We start from the raw sequence: 19,441 nt of genomic DNA, 5'->3' as shown, positions 1-19,441 counted from the left end.
TTATTAAAGATTGCTTATGAAATTAGTTTGTGGTGTCTTTTTTAATCAATACGCTTCTTCGGTTTGGTTACATCTGCAATTAGGCACTTTAAGCAAAGCAATAGAAGAGCTGAACAGTGGTACTCTTGCTCACTTTGCTTAACTGCTTGTCAGAGTCACGGGGGGTCCGGAGCCTATCCCGAAAAAAGGGGTTGCAAAGCTAAATAGAGTGCACCATGGATGGGACACCAGTCCACTGCCAGTCAATCACAGAAGAGTGGTACCAAGAAGATGAACTGTTTAATCTCCGCCTCTTCATGACAGAGATTTATAGAACAATCCCAGCCCAAAGTCTTTAATCTCACTACCTTGGAGGTTTATCTGCAGCAACTGAGATGCCACTGACCTTCTTCCACAGGGGGCAGGTGGGGTGCTCTTGAAAAAGTTCATTTTTAGACCTCTTAAAACCCTAGCTATTCCCATAGGGCAAGGCGGGTTGAAGATCCAGTCCAGTCCAGGATTCAGTCAATGCTGTAAGGTTAACTGGATGATTTCCTGCCTAGCTGGAAGAGAAAGACCTCCCTCCATCCATCTTCCTCTAGGACTTCAAACTCCAGGACTGTGGTTAAATAATCCAGGCTTACATTTACATTACCTTTACATGTATTTATTTAGCAGACGCTTTTCTCCAAAGCAACTTCCAATGAACTCTATGTAGTGTTACCAGCCCACACACCTTATTCACCATGGTGACTTACACTGCTAGATACACTTCTTACACTGGGTCACTCATCCATACATCAGTGGAACACACACTCTACTCTCTGTCTCTCACACACAATGGGGAAACCTAAACAGTCTTTTGAGTGTGGGAAGAAACCCACGCAGACACAGGGAGAATATGCAAACTCCAGATAGACTGAGCAGGGATCGAACCCACATCCACCAAGCCCAGGTGCTGTGAGACAGCAGACAACTCCACGCAGGCTGACTTGGGGAACACGCAGTCAGAGAGGCAAAATATATGACACATGAGCAATGATTATACATGGATTAAAAATATGTCTTGCATCCATCTGCCTTCCACAAATCACTAACATTGCCATTAAATCCATCGCTAGGATGATTCTAGTGGCACGATGGTGTCTCATAGCGATGTTCCAATCTGGGCTTTGACCTCTGAGTGGAGTTTGCATGTTCTGCCCATGTTCATGTGGGTTTCCTCTTGCCGCCCAAAGACATGCGGAAGTATTCCATGGTAAACCACTTTCATACCCACCCTCGCCTTGGAATCCATGGCAGGTCACTAAGAGTCAGTTTGGACTCGATGGTGCTTGCCCAAGATAGGATGAGTCTAAGGCAAACACGAGTCTTTGCAAGCTCAGGGTAAAAGAACCTTCCTCTAAACGGGCTGTGCCTATGCAAGGTGGGTCTAAGAAGAATTACTCCATACAGGTGGAATACAGTTAAAAGACTCAATGGTATTTGCAGGAAGAAGTAAGAAAATGTCACTCCATGGAAGAACATGGCCACAAGGCTGAGAAACCACTTTAGAACATCTCATCTCTGTTCCCCTCCAGCAATCGGTAAAACATTCTGAGACAAACACAAAAATACACAGCAGATGCCTGAAAAAGCAATCGCAACACATTTGGTTGGCGCGGTAGTTGGCTAATGCTCTGCTCGCAGCTTGCTGTGGGAGGCTAATTGTTTTGATCTTTCTTTTGCTGATGTTCGATGCACCACAGAGTTAAGTCAAAATTAAGTTTTTTCTTGATTAAATGTTATTCAGTTTGCGTATACTTGCTTGATGCTACAAGTATTTAGGCTGAGCACTGAATCAGTAGACGTGTCTTCCCAGCTTTTCTGCAGAGGTTATCTGGGGTGTGGGACACTTGTGGGATGTTCTGCTTTCACATTCCTGTCCACTTCAGCCTCCATACAGTGCTGCTTGGAAGTATATGAAGCTCGTCTCCCCTTAGTTTTACCACGAAACGGTTATTTAATAAGAAGCAGTCTTTCTCATGCGACATAATAGGTGTGTAATGACAAGTTCCATATGTTGCTTTAGAAGAAATGGTGTGCAGAAGAAAAACTGAAGCGCAGGTGCAAAAATAAGTGAACACCAAGCTGCACTGGTTAAATCAAGTAGGTATGTAGAATCAGGTGTGCAAATCAAAATCACGTACTTATAAATTTATTTGAATATTTTATGCAAAGCTATTGACCATTGCTGTAGGGTTCAAGGAGCATTATATGTATTTCCCAGGTTGTCAGGGTGGACTCAAACTTTTGAGCAGCACTGTACAGTGTGTGCTACAAAGTGTGAGGGACACGCTGCTGTACTCTTGTCCACCCAACATACCCAGTGCACCTTATCTCTCACAGCACAGCAAAATATGACACGTATGGCAGCTATAGGGCTGCACTGTAGATGCAGTGATGTGATGCAGGTGCATACTTCCACTCTAAGGTACAACAGATGGGCCTCACCTGGCGGCCGAATCTGCTATTCGTGTCACAGGTTCCACTCCATCACCATGCTACCTGCTGCTCCTTGAGATCTCACCCCAGATGGGAGTCAGAGTCACTCAGAGTCACTCAGGGTCACACTTTATTTTTAGATTTTTCTGCAGCTGCACAAGATCCCCAGAGAGCCGGGGAGAGAATGCATGAGCTGCACGCCACGTGTCTGCCCCATGCCTCTGCTCTCCTGATACGATGTGTTATCGCAAACCAGGGCCATCTGTCTGCACGCGATGCCGATGGCCCTCCCGAAAGTTACAGCTGCTCATCAAATGGGTCCAGGCGGAATCAAGGTGTTCCTGAAGACTGCAGCCAGGACCGTGGTGTCGTCTCACATGAGCTGAGTGCAAAGGCGCAGAGGTGGCAGCCCCCCATCTGGCTGAGTTAGACAGCACAGGTACGCGAGAGTAATCCGGCGCCACGCTGAGTGAAAACACATCCACTTAGCAAGTTTGCAGCTCTTCCAATTCATTGTGCAACATCCTCCCTAGGATGCCAGACACTGAAGCCAGCTGTGTTCTCCAGTCTGCTCCTCACACACACCACCTTGTTTGTGTGGCTCACAAAATCACGCACTCACGAAGCCAGATGCTGAAACCAGCCTGTCACAACACACCCATAAAATAATATCTTACTCATTCATTACATAACACACACTCTCTAACATGCACACGGACACACAAAGACACATAAACACCTTTTTATCCCTTACACACAAACACAGAAGGCAGACACTAAAACCAGTCACTACGGTGTAGTTATATTCATTAGATTCCTTTTTGATATGTCCAGGTATGACCCTATCCTCTCCCTCACACACACGATATACGATTTCTCAGAAGAAAAAGTAAAAACACAAAGAGACAGAAGAAAATATTTAAACTTTTGTTCTTGAATCTTTTTGACATCTTCAGACAACTCACACTCGCTCTCCTTTCACCAGTGGTACCATATTATCTAACACGAGCCCCGAACTCCGCCGTTGACCCACAATTGTGATCATGGTAGAATGGCCCAGCGGAGCACGCTGGGCTTCACTGCTTCTCTGCAGAGCCCACGGTGCATCGAATTAAATTAGATCAATGAAAACCAAGGAGCTATTTTCTACAAGATGCAAGGCTCTGACTGCAGCAAGCCACAACTGTGGAAGAGACGCGAAGGGGTTACCTGAGAGCGGCGCATCATTGGACAGGTGGAAACAAGGGAAACACCACCCGCCAGCACCATAACGCTTTCCTGCAAAACATCCACTGTCAAACCGGGCATTCTTCTGGTGTTCCAGGATGCCACTGGGCAGGATGGACACATACCATGTTCTGACCAGTGCAAAAAAAAAGTCACAGATTCCCTCTAGTGGTCAGAAGTGATAACAAATCACATAGCACTAATAACTGAATATTGAACTGTGGGTGAAAAAATGCACGGTAAAGAAAATTCGGAAAATGTCTTTGCATATGTGCGTGATTATAATGAACGGCTAAAGAAAGAGTATCATACAAGAAAGTGACACAAAAGAGAAGTGAACAAGTTAGAGCCATGTAAACGGCATTTTTAATCTTAACATTTCAACGACCACATGACAGGCATTCTTAACAAAACAACCTTTCTGTACCACAGGCACAAACAAACATGCCATGTGAACACAGTAAAATAAGGCATTTGGCTACCTCTATTAGTGTGTACAGTTTAATGGCAACAGTGCTTGTATGAGTGACTTTTTCCAGGAAGATGAGCGATTGTCCCCGGGCCCCTGATCCCAAGAGACCTGGGATTGAGATATTCGTGGGATGGCTGTGTCTGCGAGAACATGCAATACTGTCATTTCAGCCACAGATCAGAAAGTTCTGCACACAATGTTTGACAGGCCAACGTCATGAGTTATTTTACTAAGCACAGAAAATGATCTTTAAAGCAAGTGTCATAGTACAGGCTGTGGTGATTTATTGCAGGTTATTTAGACAGCAACCCATGCGCTTATGTAAGACTTAAGAGCATTAGAAAGGAAACGCAAATCAGCTTTAAAGGAAAACAGTTAGTAAGGCTTTACAGCATGAGTCCCCAGACCCAGTCATGAAGAGCCCCAATCCTGGCAATGGGGGGGGGGGGAACACCCCAACACTGGTAAAACGGTTACTTCTGCAAAATCTGCTCTGAGCAACACAAGGAATATCTAGGATTAAGGTTCTGAGATGGGCTTAGGTACTGCTGCCCTACCGGATCAGTGACAGAGACCAGGACTGCAGCAGAGCACTTGCGATGGTTGAAGGACAGGGACCGAGCGAAGAGTCGAGGTGTAATTCCATTCGGCTCTGAGCTCACTGTGTAACCATTTGGCCAGGAGCTGCACAGACGGCAGAGCAGTGGGTCCCACAATAATGGGAAAGTCAGGTGGGACCAAGACCAGTGATGAGTGTTAGGTGGTTAAATAACACATACTCATCAAACTGAGTTTTTAGACTAGTTCCTCAGGGCTTTGGCCCCTTGTCCTTTCTAGCTTTGCCACACATAAATCCCAGGTCATTCATATCATATAGTTTGTAGAAGGGTTATGGTTCCAGAGGTCATCGACAGTGACCTATGAATAGTGCAAGTAAAAAGTGAAGCAGACTGGTGACAGGCAAAGATGTGGAGGGCCTGGGGTTAGAGGTTAACAACAGCTGTTGTGAACAGTTGAGAGCTGCGAATCGGTGCCTTTCTGGTCTTCGGCTTGGGGATGGGTGGTTACCAAGGGAGCACTCAGCAGAGCACGGCAGCAGTGCACTGAGCTTTTTTCTGCACAGGGGCCCACTATGTCTGCACATGACTGTGCAGTGACCCAGTGAATTGAGAGCATGTTCTAGATGAACCGGACTGGAAAGAATGCCACCAACACCACCCTTGGGCAGAAAACGCAGAAAAGTGTGATCCCAAGCACACCTGCAGAGAACAGCTCATGAGAGAGGAGGAGAAAAAAAAAAATGTTCTCGCAGACCGACAGGTAGGGAACTTTGCTTACCAAGGCAATGAAGAGCAGGCGAGGTGCGTTGACACTACCTTTCCGCCTGAGACAGTGTTTTTTGGAAACCAGTGCCGTTTTTGAACTTTAAATTTGTTGAAAAACAAAAACAGAAAATAGAATTAAAGACAATAAATACTAGAATAAAAATCTGCAGTGAGATCACACAGCTGCACCGGAAGCCCATGATATGACATCAGAAAGGTAACCAACTGAAGAGTAAGCAGTGCACTTAAAAAAGGAACCACGTGCAACAAGCCTCCAGCCTTTTCTGCAGGACTGACTTGAGCTTTCAGCTGCTCTGCCCCCGCACCTGACAGTTCCAGCAGCACTGTCCACTGGCAGGTTTCCGCCATGGTCCTGCCTCTTTGACACGTACGTCCCACACCCTGCTTACAGACCATGCCCATGGTACCTGCGAGTGTTCCTCTCAGCGTTCTTGGATAGCCTTCTGGCAGTGGTACAGCAGGCAGTCGGGCAGGTCAGCTATGGGTGAGCGCAGCCAGATGGCCAGCATCCCACCGTGGGTATGGCAGTGCAGTAGACAGGGTCGTCCTGAGACCAGCTGGCAGGCCATGATGCCCTCAGCGCCTGTAGGTTGGGGGCAAGGAAATAGGGTTAGCCAAGGGCCTGCCATTGGTTCTTCAACTAGCCGATTACCTAAAATCAGTATTTGTATTACTCCTCCACACTGGGTTCTGAACTTACAAACACACAAGGCACCTGAAATCTGTTAGTAACTTGATTTGTTCATAAATCGTGAAACGTATGCAAATATTCATCAGCATATAGCCAGCTTCAGTGTGCTTAACCTACACAACCAAAAAAGCATACTAATAGAGACGTACCTCAATACAGGTGGTCCCCGACTTACGATGGGTTATGGTCTGTGAAACCCATCGTAAGTCGAAAGTATCGTAAGTCGAAAATGTATTTAGTAGACCTAACCTACCAAACTCATAGCCTAGCATGAGTGGGATGGCTATTATGGGCTTGCTGTATTCATGCTGGGCCATTATCTTGAGTTTCTCCTCAAGAGTAATTGCCCTCGTCGTTTTCTTCCCACCAGTATAAGGAGACATAGATGGGTGTTTCGTAGAAATGATGGATGCACAAAACACAACCGCGTGGCAGACTGGAAGATGCGGATCGCTGCCGCTGCCTAGCATCGCGGGAGAGTATCGCACCGCATATTTCTTGCTCAGGAAAAAGAAAAAAAATCTAAATTCAAAATTTGAAGTACAGTTTCTACTGAATGTCTATCGCCAGCTCACCATCGTAAAGCTGAAAAATCGTAAGTTGAACCGTCAGTACTCGAGCAGCATCTGTATATTCGTTGGATGGGTTTTTGTCTCACTATAGTATCGATATAACAAAAACAAAGGGTGAGACGTAACATTTACATCACAAACTACATTAAAACTAAAACCAATTTAAAACGACTGCAAACAAAAATTTATCGCCTGAATAAATTTTTTTAACGCGGACTATTGACTAATTCGTCCCATCTACACGAGCAGCAGTCATCTTTTTGTCATTGATCATCAATATCGAGAAACACAACATGAAAGCTGTGAACACCATGGAAGGGAGTGTAATTTATCCAGTCCCACTGTTTGACGACCAACTACAGGACTGGTAAAGAAATGCAGACCATGCTCACGCCGCAACAAACTATTTTTTGAAAACAGACAAAAGAAAGAAAATACAATTAAAAATAAACAGAAAAATGTTTGTATCTATATTGTTTTGTCCCCCACTCATCAGTTATCTATAAATAAATTATAAATCCCCAATGGCAGTACGGGGTGACGGTAGCAGAAGTGCCTCCAGTTTAGTTTAGTGCCTTTAGTGACTGAACCTACCACACTAACCTATGACATCCACAATGTGAAGACAAAGCTTCTCCTTCAGGGCGGTCAGGGCAGCTTCCAGCTGGTCCTCCTCTTCATGCTTAAGGAGCATCAGGTTCTGCTTCACATCGTGGGAGAAAGACAACCACATCTTTCCATACTCCTCTGTGGTCAGGGGCAGGGGCCTGCAGGAACAGGAAGCAGGGGGTGACACACTGTGATACAATGAGGCCTCTCCCAGGTTAAGGTGCTCTTCCCATCCCTGACACTGAGCCACACCCTCACTGTACAGGTGATTCAGACACAGAGAGAAACACACAAATAGGCTGAAAAGTACAAACTCTGCACCTTTTCTCCTTGATTCACTTCAGCACTGGGATGTAGAAGCTTTTGGGATAATGCTGAATTAAGGCTACAACTGGATGCGGCTTCAGGTAAAAAGGTGGACATGGCCAAAGGCCTGAAGAAAGTCTGATGCCAATTCTACACAATTCTCAGGTAGTGTGCACATCAACCTGGGTTCATACCTAATGAAGTCAACCAGGGAGAGGGTCAAGGAGAAGCTCTGTGTGGCCTGCGAAGCACAGGACACACTTCCCCTCACAATGGCCTGGGTGCCGGGTGCCTCCATTACCAGTCGGTAAAGACTGACCACCACTCCATGGGCTTCCAGCTCTGTGAACGAGCAACAGGACTCGTCCAGCACCTGGAAAGGGGCAAAATGACAACAGGGCAACAACGTCACTATTTACAGAGCTCCAGCTGTGGATTCAAACCATTCAAATAAAATGATAAAACACTAAAGGTGCTACACATCTCCGGTACCTTCAGTTGTTCAGAAGATATGAGGCAGGACACTTCTTGGATGGATGAATCACTGATATTAGACAGGAAGATGGCGAGGACCAGGGCATCAGCATCAAACACTTTACAGGCAGAGAGAGAGAGGCTTTCGCCAGAGCAAAGCTCCTCTACATCTGATCGCAGCAGCCCTACGAGTGTTGCTGGCAAACGTGAGGGAAGATCAGACTCCAGCCCTCGCTCCACCTGGCTTGAGGGCTGAGCAAGTGGTCCACTGCCTCCACTCAGTGAGGAGACCTCAGAAGCCTCCACAACCTCAGTATTGCCCACTGCTGGCACAGCCTCACTCGTGCTATCTGAGAGATTCTGGGCACTGGCAGGCTCCACCAGCAGACATACAGCGGTGGGATCAGGAATGGCATTGTCCAAAAGGACATCCAAAGCACTGCTGGAATGGGAGAAGGACGAGGAAACAGCCAGACTCCTGTTGACATCTGATGGATCCTCAGGCCTGACTTTCCTCCTGAAGCGCTGTGATGATGAGGCCTCTGGTTTCCCCAACTGTTGAGTGTGAAATAGTGGAATAATGAGAAGATCCCATGAATGACAGCAGCTCAACTTTTAAAGATAAAGCACCGGCCCTCAGTTAACTTTTCCAAATACCCCAAATTCTGACAAATGTGTTTCTAATTCACAAATAAATTTATCTATGTAAGCACAATAATACAGACGTCCCTCAGGTTCACTTCTGTAACAATGCTTGATGTGGCTATAGTGAATAAAAACTACTTTGTAAGAATGTGTAGTTTGCTTTTATTAAATCTGAATGACATTAAAATTAAACTCAATTTAAAATGATGGAAAATAAAAATGTGTTGTCTCCACAAACTCTCATTCAGTGCAGACTGTTCACTGAGCCACCCGAAAAAAAAAAAAAAAGTGGAATTTTTATCATCTTGTAACATGACCGACACTCACAAGCAGCAGGTATGAATTGTAAACAATGCAGAAGTGAGGTGAATTGAGGTGGTCTTACTCCTTTTCTGAGTGGGTTTTACTGACATTTGCGAGCTGGCCACATAAACACAAGTTACATTTGATCAGCAATAAACTTTAAAAATTTAGAGAACAGATCTGTGAAGAACACACTGCTAAAAATGAAAAATTCACATTTTAGAATTAGAAATGATTAAGTGAAATATGTGTTCAGTCTGGTAAATGGGTTCGGACATTCTGTCTTAACCAGCACGGGTCACACAGTCCTCACCAGACACGGGGCATTCTGGGATCCCAGGCCCACAAAGAGAGAGGAAGCCAGCTGCCGCTTTTCCTGGTCCTGCTCTACAATGGTGGAAAAAGTTGTCTGCTGGCTTTCAGAACACGCCTGCTGGTGGGAGGGAGCGAAGATGGAAGATGGTTCCTGAGCCAACGCCTCCTCTGTGGCCTGCTTCTCCGGAAGGTATCCCTGTTTCCCCCATACTCTCTTCACCCCCTCCAATTTCAGCAAGTTGGAGCTGAAAAGAGGGAGGAGCTGTCATGTGCATTTGAGTAATCTAATCATACCTATACGTGAAAAAATTAATTAATTAAAACCCCAGCTAAGACAACTCTACAGCCTGAGTGATGCTGGCCGCAGCGAGGAGGAGGCTTCTTGAACGTACCCAGCCTTAAGGGGGGGGTCTGCACTGTTACCAGACAGGCTGGAGCTCAGGGACAGGGCTGTGGGGGACTGCCGGTCAGTGAGACTGCAGGCGGACAGGCTGACGGGCAACGACAGGCCATAGGGCTCGAAGTTCAATACTGTGGGGAACAAGGAGCGGAACAGGAGCACTAATCAGCTACAGACAAATCTAACTTACTGAGCGAAGCATGCGAGAAGCTGGCACAAACATATGTTCTTCAAGTGAGCAGCATTAACTCATTAAGATGAAGCTTAGAACTGAAAACTAGCATTCTTTGCTCATTCTATCCTCCATGAAGAGTTGGATGTCTAATGATAAATGTAACAACAATGACAAAATCTAAAAAAGCAAATAAGGGAGAAGGACGAAGGAAAGGATTTGAGTTCTATCCACATTTCGGTAGGAGGCAGCGCGGTAAATCTCACTTTTCTCCTGTGAGAGCTCTTCCTGTCTCTGATGAGGAGGTTTGTAGGGAGCTGCCCCACGAGCCAGGGCGTCGGACACAAAGCCATCCAGGAAGGAGAGGGAGGAGTCCACCTGCAACCACACACAAAATCCTATAACTGCCAAGCACCAAGAGTCATCACACACCAGGACCCAGCGCCGACTGGTAACTTCTTTATCAACACTAAACTGTTTCCAAAATGTCTATTTTTTCCCAAGTACAGAATCAATAACACAGTGTGTCCTCTGTAGCAATTTGGAGATGTGAAACAATTTTTGAGATTTCCAGTGGCACTACTGTCAAACTGTGAACTCAGCTGAGAACTCAGACTGGAATCCCAGAATGCTATTACACAGCAGCATACCCATAAAATACAATTACCATGAGAAAAGTGAAACAACTCCCTGTTCGTGGCATTTGGCACCTTTTCCACATCGAACCATGTGAAATGCCAGTGATGAAACATCTGCCAAGTACCTCCAGCTGGTTCCTTGCACCATGCTGCGGCAAGACACGGGTCCTCAGGTCCACGTCTCGACCCAGTAGCTCCAGCTCCACAGCCTGCTGCCGTAGGGCGGTGTCCAGGCAGCTGGTATACTTGTGTGCCACCTTTTCAGCCTTGCACAGGGCATCACTGCTCCCACACAGCTTGCTCATAGCTGCCAGCACCCAGCAGCGTGTCTCTGTGGTGATGGCATCATCATCCAGAAGTTTTCCCAGCCGCTCCACCACATCAGCAGGCTCCAAACCCTCTTTCAGGAAGGAGAACTCCCCTAGAACCTACAAGCATGGCCTCGTCTTACCCCTTTGTCATGGAAACCAAACAAAAACATTTGCAGTGGAAAAGGAATTTTCATACAAACAGGCTCTTTCTAATAATTCTATAGTACAGTGTGAAAGGAATAAATTATAATATAAGGTTTGTTATCAAACACCAGAAAAGGAGAATATTCAAGATCATATCATGTGCATTTATTTACAATGACACATGTCCTGCTGTTCTTACAATGAGAATTTTCTATAAGTTACATTCAGCAGTCAGGAGGTTCCTCACCCAGCTGATGACCTGCAGGAAGCGTTGGGGCAGACCGGAGGTGTCGCACTCCAGCAGGGAGAGGTACGAGTCCACGGCCAACAGCCTCAGCTGGCGGTCTTCTTCATCGCTGTCAAAGCCTGTGGAGAGATGTGATTCATCCCAAACAAGGCTATTCAGTAATGACGTGAAAATAAACACAGCCCAAATCCACATGAGCAGCAAGGAAAGAAGACAAATAAATAAAGACTTTTCCTCCAGGAATTGTGGACACAGTCACCAAGTACTATGCTCTAAAATAACTTTTAAATATACAGCGTCTCAGACTGTCTCAGTGAGAGTACACATGACAACATGAACACACAACCATGATTTGCATTTTATCCATTAGCAAAATATTTATCCTTCGTGGTACCTTCTGCCAAAAGTCGAAGGAAGTTGTTGGGGATATCAGGTTGCATCACGTCACCTCCGATGGAAAAGATGGCATTCATGGTCTGGATGAACCAGCTGTTGTCTGGGGAATATGTATGTCAGCTTATAGGAAACAACTTGTGCGTGTATTAAAACATACCAAAAGCACTGACTACAGAGGCTTCATCTAATTTCAACACACTTTCATGCTAACTGTGCACCACTTTCCGCGCACACACACAGTCTGAAACTGCTTGTCTTGAGCGGGGTCGTGGCGAACTGGAGCCTAACCCAGCAACACAGGGCACAAGGCTGGAGGGGGAGGGGACACACCCAGGATGGGAGTGTGCCACAGTGAGTCTGCCACAAGGCACCCCAAGCAGGACTCGAACCCCAGACCCGCCAGAGAGCAGGCACAGGCCAAACCCGCCACGCCACCACTCCCCGCTTTCCATGCACATTTTCATAAATACTTTCAGCAACACACAGAGCAAGGGAAAGGATATTTCTCAGCCAGCTCAGCCACCTTTCCCACCAGGTCAATCGTGGTGTACTCATCTTTACTCAGGCGGAGGAAATCCAGCATCTTCTCCACAATGACAGAGACATTCTGACCGTTGGTGATGCGATACAGGAGCTCCAGGGTCTGTAGAACACGGCACCGCAGCACTTAACTACAAGCTGAAGTAAAAGGATCAGCTGGAACCAAAGGCAGCAAATGGAATTAACCTAACTGGTCCACAGAGTATTTAAAGCCAAAAGGTCAAAACACTGTTCAGGGCTTCAATGGAAAAAGAAATACAAAAGAGAAAACATTAATTACATATTAATGTATTATTGTAAGAAAGAGCTGAAGGGACAGACATACAGACAATTTATAATAAGAAAATTTCACCTCTCTCTTGATAATGGGGTCAGAGTGATCCAGGCACTCGATAATGGTCATCTGGTGCTGAAGGGCTAAGTTTGGATCTTGCTGGACAACGTAAGTTAGAGCCTTTAACCCTGAAAGGGCGCACAGCGAGAACGGTAAACACAGCACGACATTTTTTTGTCAGCTAAATGACTGTAAAGTTCACATCTCTTCAAACATTCACATCTCTTACCAAGGTACTTCAGGTTGATCTTAGGAGACAAAACAAATTTCCCAATGCATTTTGCCGCTTTCTCCAGCAGCTCTGACTTTGGATGAATAGTGTAGATGGTTTTCAGACACTCATATAGAATGGCTGAGGAATAAAAAGGTAAACAAATTAACACAATTGCTTGTACTAACGCCGTCTCAATTCACTGTTTTTAGGAAAACGTTAATGCTGCTTTTACATACCGTATGTGATGTTGTGATTTATTTCTGCTCTCCGTAAAGACTCATCTAAAACTTCATACATCATTTCACTGGTCCTGAAAAGTACAAGAAAATGAATCCAGTGCAGCTTTATCCAAAATTACGCTGGATTTTACATAAACATACCGTCACAGACAGTAGACCGAAGTGTGAGAAGCAGAAATTTAGCCTACTGATGAAAGTGATTCTGCATTATTACGGTCAGGAAGTTTCTGTTCCAGCAAAATAGTCCATGTGAGTCTCCAGGAGAACTCCAGCTGCATTGTGGGATACCTCTGGTCTTCCTTCCCCAGGAGAGCCAGTATGCGAAGAAGCTGCATCTGTAGCCAAGGTGCAGGGACGCTGTGGTAATTAAAGTCCACGGGGAGCTTTCCCCCCACCACCTGCTTGAGGATGGTCACAAAGCTGTCTGTCAGGTCTTTGTAGCTCTCTGGGCTCTCCTGGAAAAAGCATCAGAACGGCCGTCTGTCAGCGTGATCACAAACTTCACATAAATAAAGCTGTCAGCCACATCTCTAGGAAAATGACAGCAAAATTCACTACAACTTTTTCACGAAATGACCATTTGATGTAATAACCACATAAAGTGAATACTTAATCCGAAGCAAAATGATGTCACCTTTTTTACATTTATACCTTTTCTATACCTTGCATACGAAGAGCTGTAATATCTGTACTACTTATCATTCTGTATCAGGGTCTATGACAGTTGCAATGCAGCTTGCTAGCCAAACAAACCTTTATCAATTTTAAGTAGATGTGCAGAGAAGCTGTCATGACTCCGGGGTCCTTGTCGCAGAGTGCTTTCCGGAACTTGTCGTGGATGTGCTGAACCTGGTTGGGCGCTATTAGGTAGAACTTGTAGAGCGCCAGGACTGCCTTCCTTCGAATGATTTCCCTGACAACGAGGAAACAGCGCTGGTGACAGAGCCGTGGCCCGGAAACCTCCAGACTGTCCTCTAGAAGCCCTGTAAAGGCTTGGATTTTGTTTGTATAAGGAGCTTACCTTCTTTAACAGAAGCAATTATTTGGACAGTGAGCCACAGAACATGGTGTTTCAGGTCTAAACTGGATATTAATGAACACCTCTAGGGAATATAGCCAGTGGCGTCACTAGGGTTGGTGTCACCCCCCATCGACCTCCTCCATACCAGACCACACAGAATCCTTAGTAATGTTTTTTTCTACTAATGTTACTCGTATATCGTAATTCCTCTCTATCATTGAATGTAATGGCATAGTAGTGATATAAACCACTAGCAAAATTAAAATGACACCTTTAAATTACAACATGATACATAGAGCCTAAATGTACTTACATTTATTCATTTATCTGACGCTTTTCTCCAAAGCAACTTACAATGTTAAGGTTACAGTTATTATAAGCTTATAATTATTTACCCATTTATAAAGCTGGGTAATTTTTTACTGGCGCAATTTAGGGTAAGTACCTTGCTCAAGGGTACTACAGCCAGAGGTGGGGATCAAACCTGCAACCTTTGGATCCAAAGGCAGCAGCTCTAACGACTACTCTACCGGCTGTCCACATTTACATAGTTTCATGTGGTTAAAGTGAAAATTTGGTTAGAAAACAATGGAATTTGAAGTAAAAACATTTAAGAATTACAGAAAAGTTATGTTTATTTTAACGTTACTGATACAGGTGCACAAATACTAATTTCTACAATACTGTAGCTAAAACACCAGAAAACTGGACAAAATCAGCGACTATAAAAACAGCAGCAGCGACGAAAACAAGAGCGCATGCTTGTAGCGGATGAAACCACGCGATTCGGAACATCATTGTAATTGGGTCATAATAAGAGGTCTGAGCAGAGCGTATTGGAAGGTTCAAAAAGTCAATTAGCATAGAGTGTTATCCTTGTGGGTGTATTGAGACATGTAAACTGGATTTCCAAAAAATGTTTTTATTCTAATAACTAACTACAGGGATATTTTTATAAAAAAAAAAATACATTTCTGCTGAAACACTGCACAAAAATTTTATACAGAGTCATTTAGGTGTCGTTCCCTCTGATGGTGTCACCCGGTGCAGTCCGCAACCCCTCTAGTGACGCCGCTGAATGTAGCTCCTAGGACAAGGACTGAACACTCCTGCTATAAACTGCTGTCAGCTGCACTGCACTGAATCAGAATATTTCTAGCACAGAAAGCAGGAAACGATTAAAACCCACTTGGAATGTGTGAGCTTGTCCTCAACCAGAGGCAAGACAGCTGGGATCATGTCTTTGGGAAAGATCTGGCTGACCACAGTTAGTGCCATGCACACCTCGATGAGGTTTGTACTCTGCAGATCCTGCAATCAAAGGGGGGGGAATCAGTTTTGTCTTCAGCATCAGCAAGCAGTGCAGTGAAAAGACATGGAGAATTTCTAAAATACACACATACACACCTTCAGGACAGTATTTACAAGAAGGAGCAGCAGATCATGACTTTCATGCAGGAAGAGTGACACAGCAAGGTAACCTAGAAACAAAGACAGTTCTATGATCCATCATTTCAGGTTAAAAAAAAAAAAAAAAAGAATCACATGTAAACATGACCACAAAGTGGGTGAAACAAATCGGAGACGTTCTTGGGTGTGTAAAAAAGGTGACCGGGTTCATACCGACTCTCTTCTCCAACACACTGCCCTGCTGGGCCAGTTTGATGGCGTGTATGTAGCTGAAGGAGGCTTCGTAGCCGAGCATCTCGCAGTAAATTGCCCTCACCATGATTTCCTTCATTTGTTTCTAGGAGTAAACATCCAGAAAAAAAGTGGGGGGGGGGGTGTGTATGTGATCATGAAACAGCTCTTTTACAGATAAATGTTAGCATTCAGGCAGTTAGTTAAGAAACCCTTTGTACTGGAGGAAGTGGTTCTTACTGCACTGAAAGGCTCAGCATGCTTACAGAAGTGTTCTTCAGTTGTAGCTTGTATTGAATTTCAAGTGTAAACAAATGGAGCCAAGGGCTGAACTTCCCCCTTCTTCTTCACCATAACATACCAGTGTAGTGTTTGGAGATGACACCTGCTCTTTTATGGCAGCTAGTTCTTTCTTAATGAGCTTCTCTTCTTCCTTGAAAGAGAATGAAAGACAATGAAGAGAGGAAACCATCAATTTGTCACACACTGACACACACACCACCCTCCTCCTGCTTATTCTATCGTGTCTCTCACAAGCTCGCGGCCTCACGTGACAAGGCTTTTCCGTGTGAAACACTATTTTTATGTGCGAAAAGTCCATTGTGTGTGAGAGAGCCGGAGAACGAGGCCCGGCCGGCGGCTCTGCCATTTCTTCACCCACATTCTTGGACGTCAGCTCTGTGATGCTCCTGACCAGGCTTCCCAGGCGCGAAGTCGCACAGAGTTTGGCAGCTCCGGGCTGCGAGTCGAGTGACAGCAGGAGCCCCGGGAGAGCAGTGAGAGTCTTCTCAACCACATCACTCATCGCAGCTCCCTCGCATCAAGACATCGAGCCCAAAGAAAACGGCACAGCAGCTCTCCGTGACATACACAACCGCAGCACTAGCCGGCACTGGGTCTGTCTGTAAACACCGGGTACCACCCGACATTGACGTCACTTCCTGTTGTTTTGAACGCAAAACTTTATTCGTTGCGTTTCATAGACAAATATCTTTTGTTGTAATACTCGTGTGGACACACCAGGGGGCAACAGAGAGTCGGTACAGTATTGATGTTCCATAAATTGCATTGCAGGTTACATTATATTTACATTTATGCATTTAGCAGACGCTTCTCTCCAAAGCGACGTACATCCTAGAGAAAAGACAATTTGTGCATTACGTTCGGAGAACATGCAGACAGGTGGTTCTTAAGTAAACCTGGTTAGTTTCTTTCCACTTGATGTTCATCGTTTGAGTAGGTGTGCAAAACTCAGGATAGACTAACCCTGATCACACACACGCACCATTTGATCCGCTTGTCCCATACGGGGTCGCGGGGAACCAGAGCCTAACCCAGCAACACAGGGCATAAGGCTAGAGGGGACACACCCAGGACAGGACACCAGTCCATCGAAAGGCACCCCAAGCGGGGCTCGAACCCCAGACGCACCAGAGAGCAGGATCCAGTCCAACCCACTGCACCACCACGCTCCCTAACCCTGATTGCCTTCCTACAATTTTTTTATAAGATCCACAAACATTTATATCTTGGGCGAAGTGAGTCCAGAACAAGTGAGTTTTCAGACCCTCCTTAAATGTGGATAGAGTTCCAGCAGTTCTGAGGGAGAGGGGGAGGTCGTTCTGCCACAACGGAGCCAGAACCGAGAACCTCCACACTTTACTTTTCGTGTGCGGGACCACCAAGCAGGCAGAAGTAGATGAGCGAAGGGGTCTGGCTGGGGTGTAGTGGTTGATCAAGTCTTGTAAATAGCTGGGAGCAGTTCTATTGATGCATTTGTAGACAATAACCAAGGTCTTGAATTTGATCCAGGCATCTATGGGAACCCTCTCTGGTGAGTCTGGGGTTCGAGTGCCACTTGGGGTGCCTTGCGATGGACTGGCATCCCCTCCTGAGTGTGTCCCCTCCCCCTCCTGCCTTGTGCTGCCGGGTTAGGCTCCTCATGACCCCATATTGGACAAGCAATTTCAGACAGTGTGTGTGTGTGTGTGTGTGTGTGTGTGTGTTCCCCCCCACTTCTGGGGAAAATGATGGGGTGACAGTGCTTAGGAGTAAAAGTAAAAGAGAACCTGGGGGCACTAAGCAAGCTGGGAAGGCTTCCTTGAGGCGCAGGTCCTTGAGGAAACGGGGTCCTCGGACCGAGAGCATTATTTCCCTGTGTGCCCGTGTTCTAATAAAACGTTGCAAACGCTGCTTGCGCGTCTCTATTCGCCCCATCCAAACCCAGAGCACCGGGCCCCACAGTATTTATGCTGTGAGTGGCTTGTTGGATGCTGGGGAGCTCCAGAATAGGGTTGGCAATAGCATTCAAATATGGGGGACACTGTAGGCTTGTCTAAGCAGTGGTGGGTGCGCTTCCCCCCCGTCACACATTGGCAAGCCAGTGCCTAGCCTGGTGGCGAGGGGTGCGGGGATCGGGGGATACACCCAGGGCGGGATGCTGGTCCATCACAGGGCACCCCAAGCAGGACTCGACCCACAGACCCACCAGAGAACAGTCACAGGCCAAACCTGCTGCACCACCGTGCCCACCACCACCAATGTACTGCATGTCACGGTTTTAAAAAGCGTTCATTTACAGCAGGAAACTACGCAAACGTTTGGTCATCGACATCTTTTCTATTCCATGGAATAAACCACCCCCTAGTTGAAGAAATATAGTGCTGTTTACCGCTCTGCGCAGTCTAATTGAAATAATTAGATAAGTGAACAATCCACGGTAAGAAGCAGTTCCCGATGGACGGCAAGTGAGCGCACGAGCCAGTGAGGGATGATCTCTGTCAAAGGGGTTTCCGAGAACCAGAAACGTGCAGGAGAGCGGCGAGATCACAGCAGCACGTGTCGGGGTGGACGTCCAAAGGCCCCCGTCCCTCCCTTTTAACATGAAAGACGAAAGGCGGCAATTTAATATAAGGGGCGATGGCAAGGCGTCCACATAATTAGATTTTAATTTCCATCACGACTCAAGTAACGTGATTTCGCTCTATTAGCGTGACAAGTCTGATGGGGGACTGAGAGAGAGAGAGAGAGAGAGAGAGAGAGAGATCAGCGCTGTAAAAACAAAGACAATGGAAATGATTGTAGGAGGAAGTGTGGTGGTGTGGTGGCACAGTGGGTTGGACCAGGTCCTGCTCTCTGGGAAGTCTCAGGTTCGAATCCTGCTTGGGGATGCCTTGCGATGGACTGGTGTCCCATCCTGGGTGTGTCCCTTCAGCCCTGTGCTGCCGGGTAGGCTCCGGTTCCCCCCGCCCCCGTATGGGCCAAGCGGTTCCGAAAATTTGTGTGTGGAAATGATCGTCCGGAAAATCAATGTAGAGAAGCTTTCGGCCCTTCGAATGGGCCTTTTTGTCGTGCTCCTGTCCGTATGAGAGGGATCGGCTTTATATTCGTGTTATAGGGACGAGTCCCCGCTGCAGAAACGTGCGCGACGAGCGCTGGGGCTGCAGACTGAGTGTGGAAGCCCCGATCCGCACAACACACTGCACTCAGATCCCTGTGTGACATGTCGGGGTATCCCCTCCCACCGGGTTTCCCTTCCCCCCGACCCCCGTCGGCGCGTGTTTCCGTGCACAGTTGCGTTGCGCTCCACGTTCAGTTGGTGTGCTGCCGCTCGAGATCTTCTGTCATTGCGCCCCGTTGCTGTGTCGCGCTCCTGTGCGCCGCCCGTTGCGGACGCGGTGACGCACGTCGTGTAAGACGTGACGCACATGGGCGGGTTCCT

At 46.4% G+C, this 19,441-nt stretch overlaps 1 protein-coding gene across 4 annotated transcripts; it reads right to left on the bottom strand.

Annotated features, from left to right (window-relative positions):
- Positions 1-4,080: 4,080 nt before the first annotated feature.
- ap4e1 (adaptor related protein complex 4 subunit epsilon 1) lies at positions 4,081-16,648 on the bottom strand. 4 transcript variants are annotated; one of them, XR_001966678.2, is made up of 22 exons: positions 16,382-16,648; positions 16,082-16,153; positions 15,703-15,826; positions 15,487-15,560; positions 15,269-15,390; positions 13,812-13,971; positions 13,347-13,513; positions 13,056-13,129; positions 12,835-12,957; positions 12,624-12,733; positions 12,235-12,374; positions 11,730-11,842; positions 11,336-11,454; positions 10,759-11,061; positions 10,262-10,373; positions 9,816-9,954; positions 9,422-9,668; positions 8,179-8,715; positions 7,881-8,059; positions 7,375-7,538; positions 5,501-6,091; positions 4,081-5,421 (listed from the first exon to the last, which is right to left on the bottom strand). XR_001966678.2 is itself a non-coding variant. In XM_018765130.2 (22 exons), the coding sequence occupies exons 1-21, from the start codon at positions 16,523-16,525 to the stop codon at positions 5,931-5,933; spliced, it is 3,384 nt and encodes a 1,127-aa protein (XP_018620646.1). In that variant the 5' UTR covers positions 16,526-16,648; the 3' UTR covers positions 4,081-5,585; positions 5,916-5,930. The 4 variants fall into 4 exon arrangements, 2 of the variants coding, with proteins under 2 accessions (XP_018620646.1, XP_018620645.1); XR_001966679.2 differs by having other exon boundaries at positions 4,081-4,302; XM_018765130.2 differs by having other exon boundaries at positions 4,081-5,585; positions 5,916-6,091.
- Positions 16,649-19,441: the final 2,793 nt, after the last annotated feature.

The sequence above is a fragment of the Scleropages formosus genome, chromosome 7, assembly GCF_900964775.1.
Source record: "Scleropages formosus chromosome 7, fSclFor1.1, whole genome shotgun sequence".
Lineage (NCBI taxonomy): Eukaryota > Metazoa > Chordata > Actinopteri > Osteoglossiformes > Osteoglossidae > Scleropages > Scleropages formosus.
Note: the sequence above shows the minus strand (reverse complement) of the source record. Positions and strands in the feature narration are given on the sequence as shown.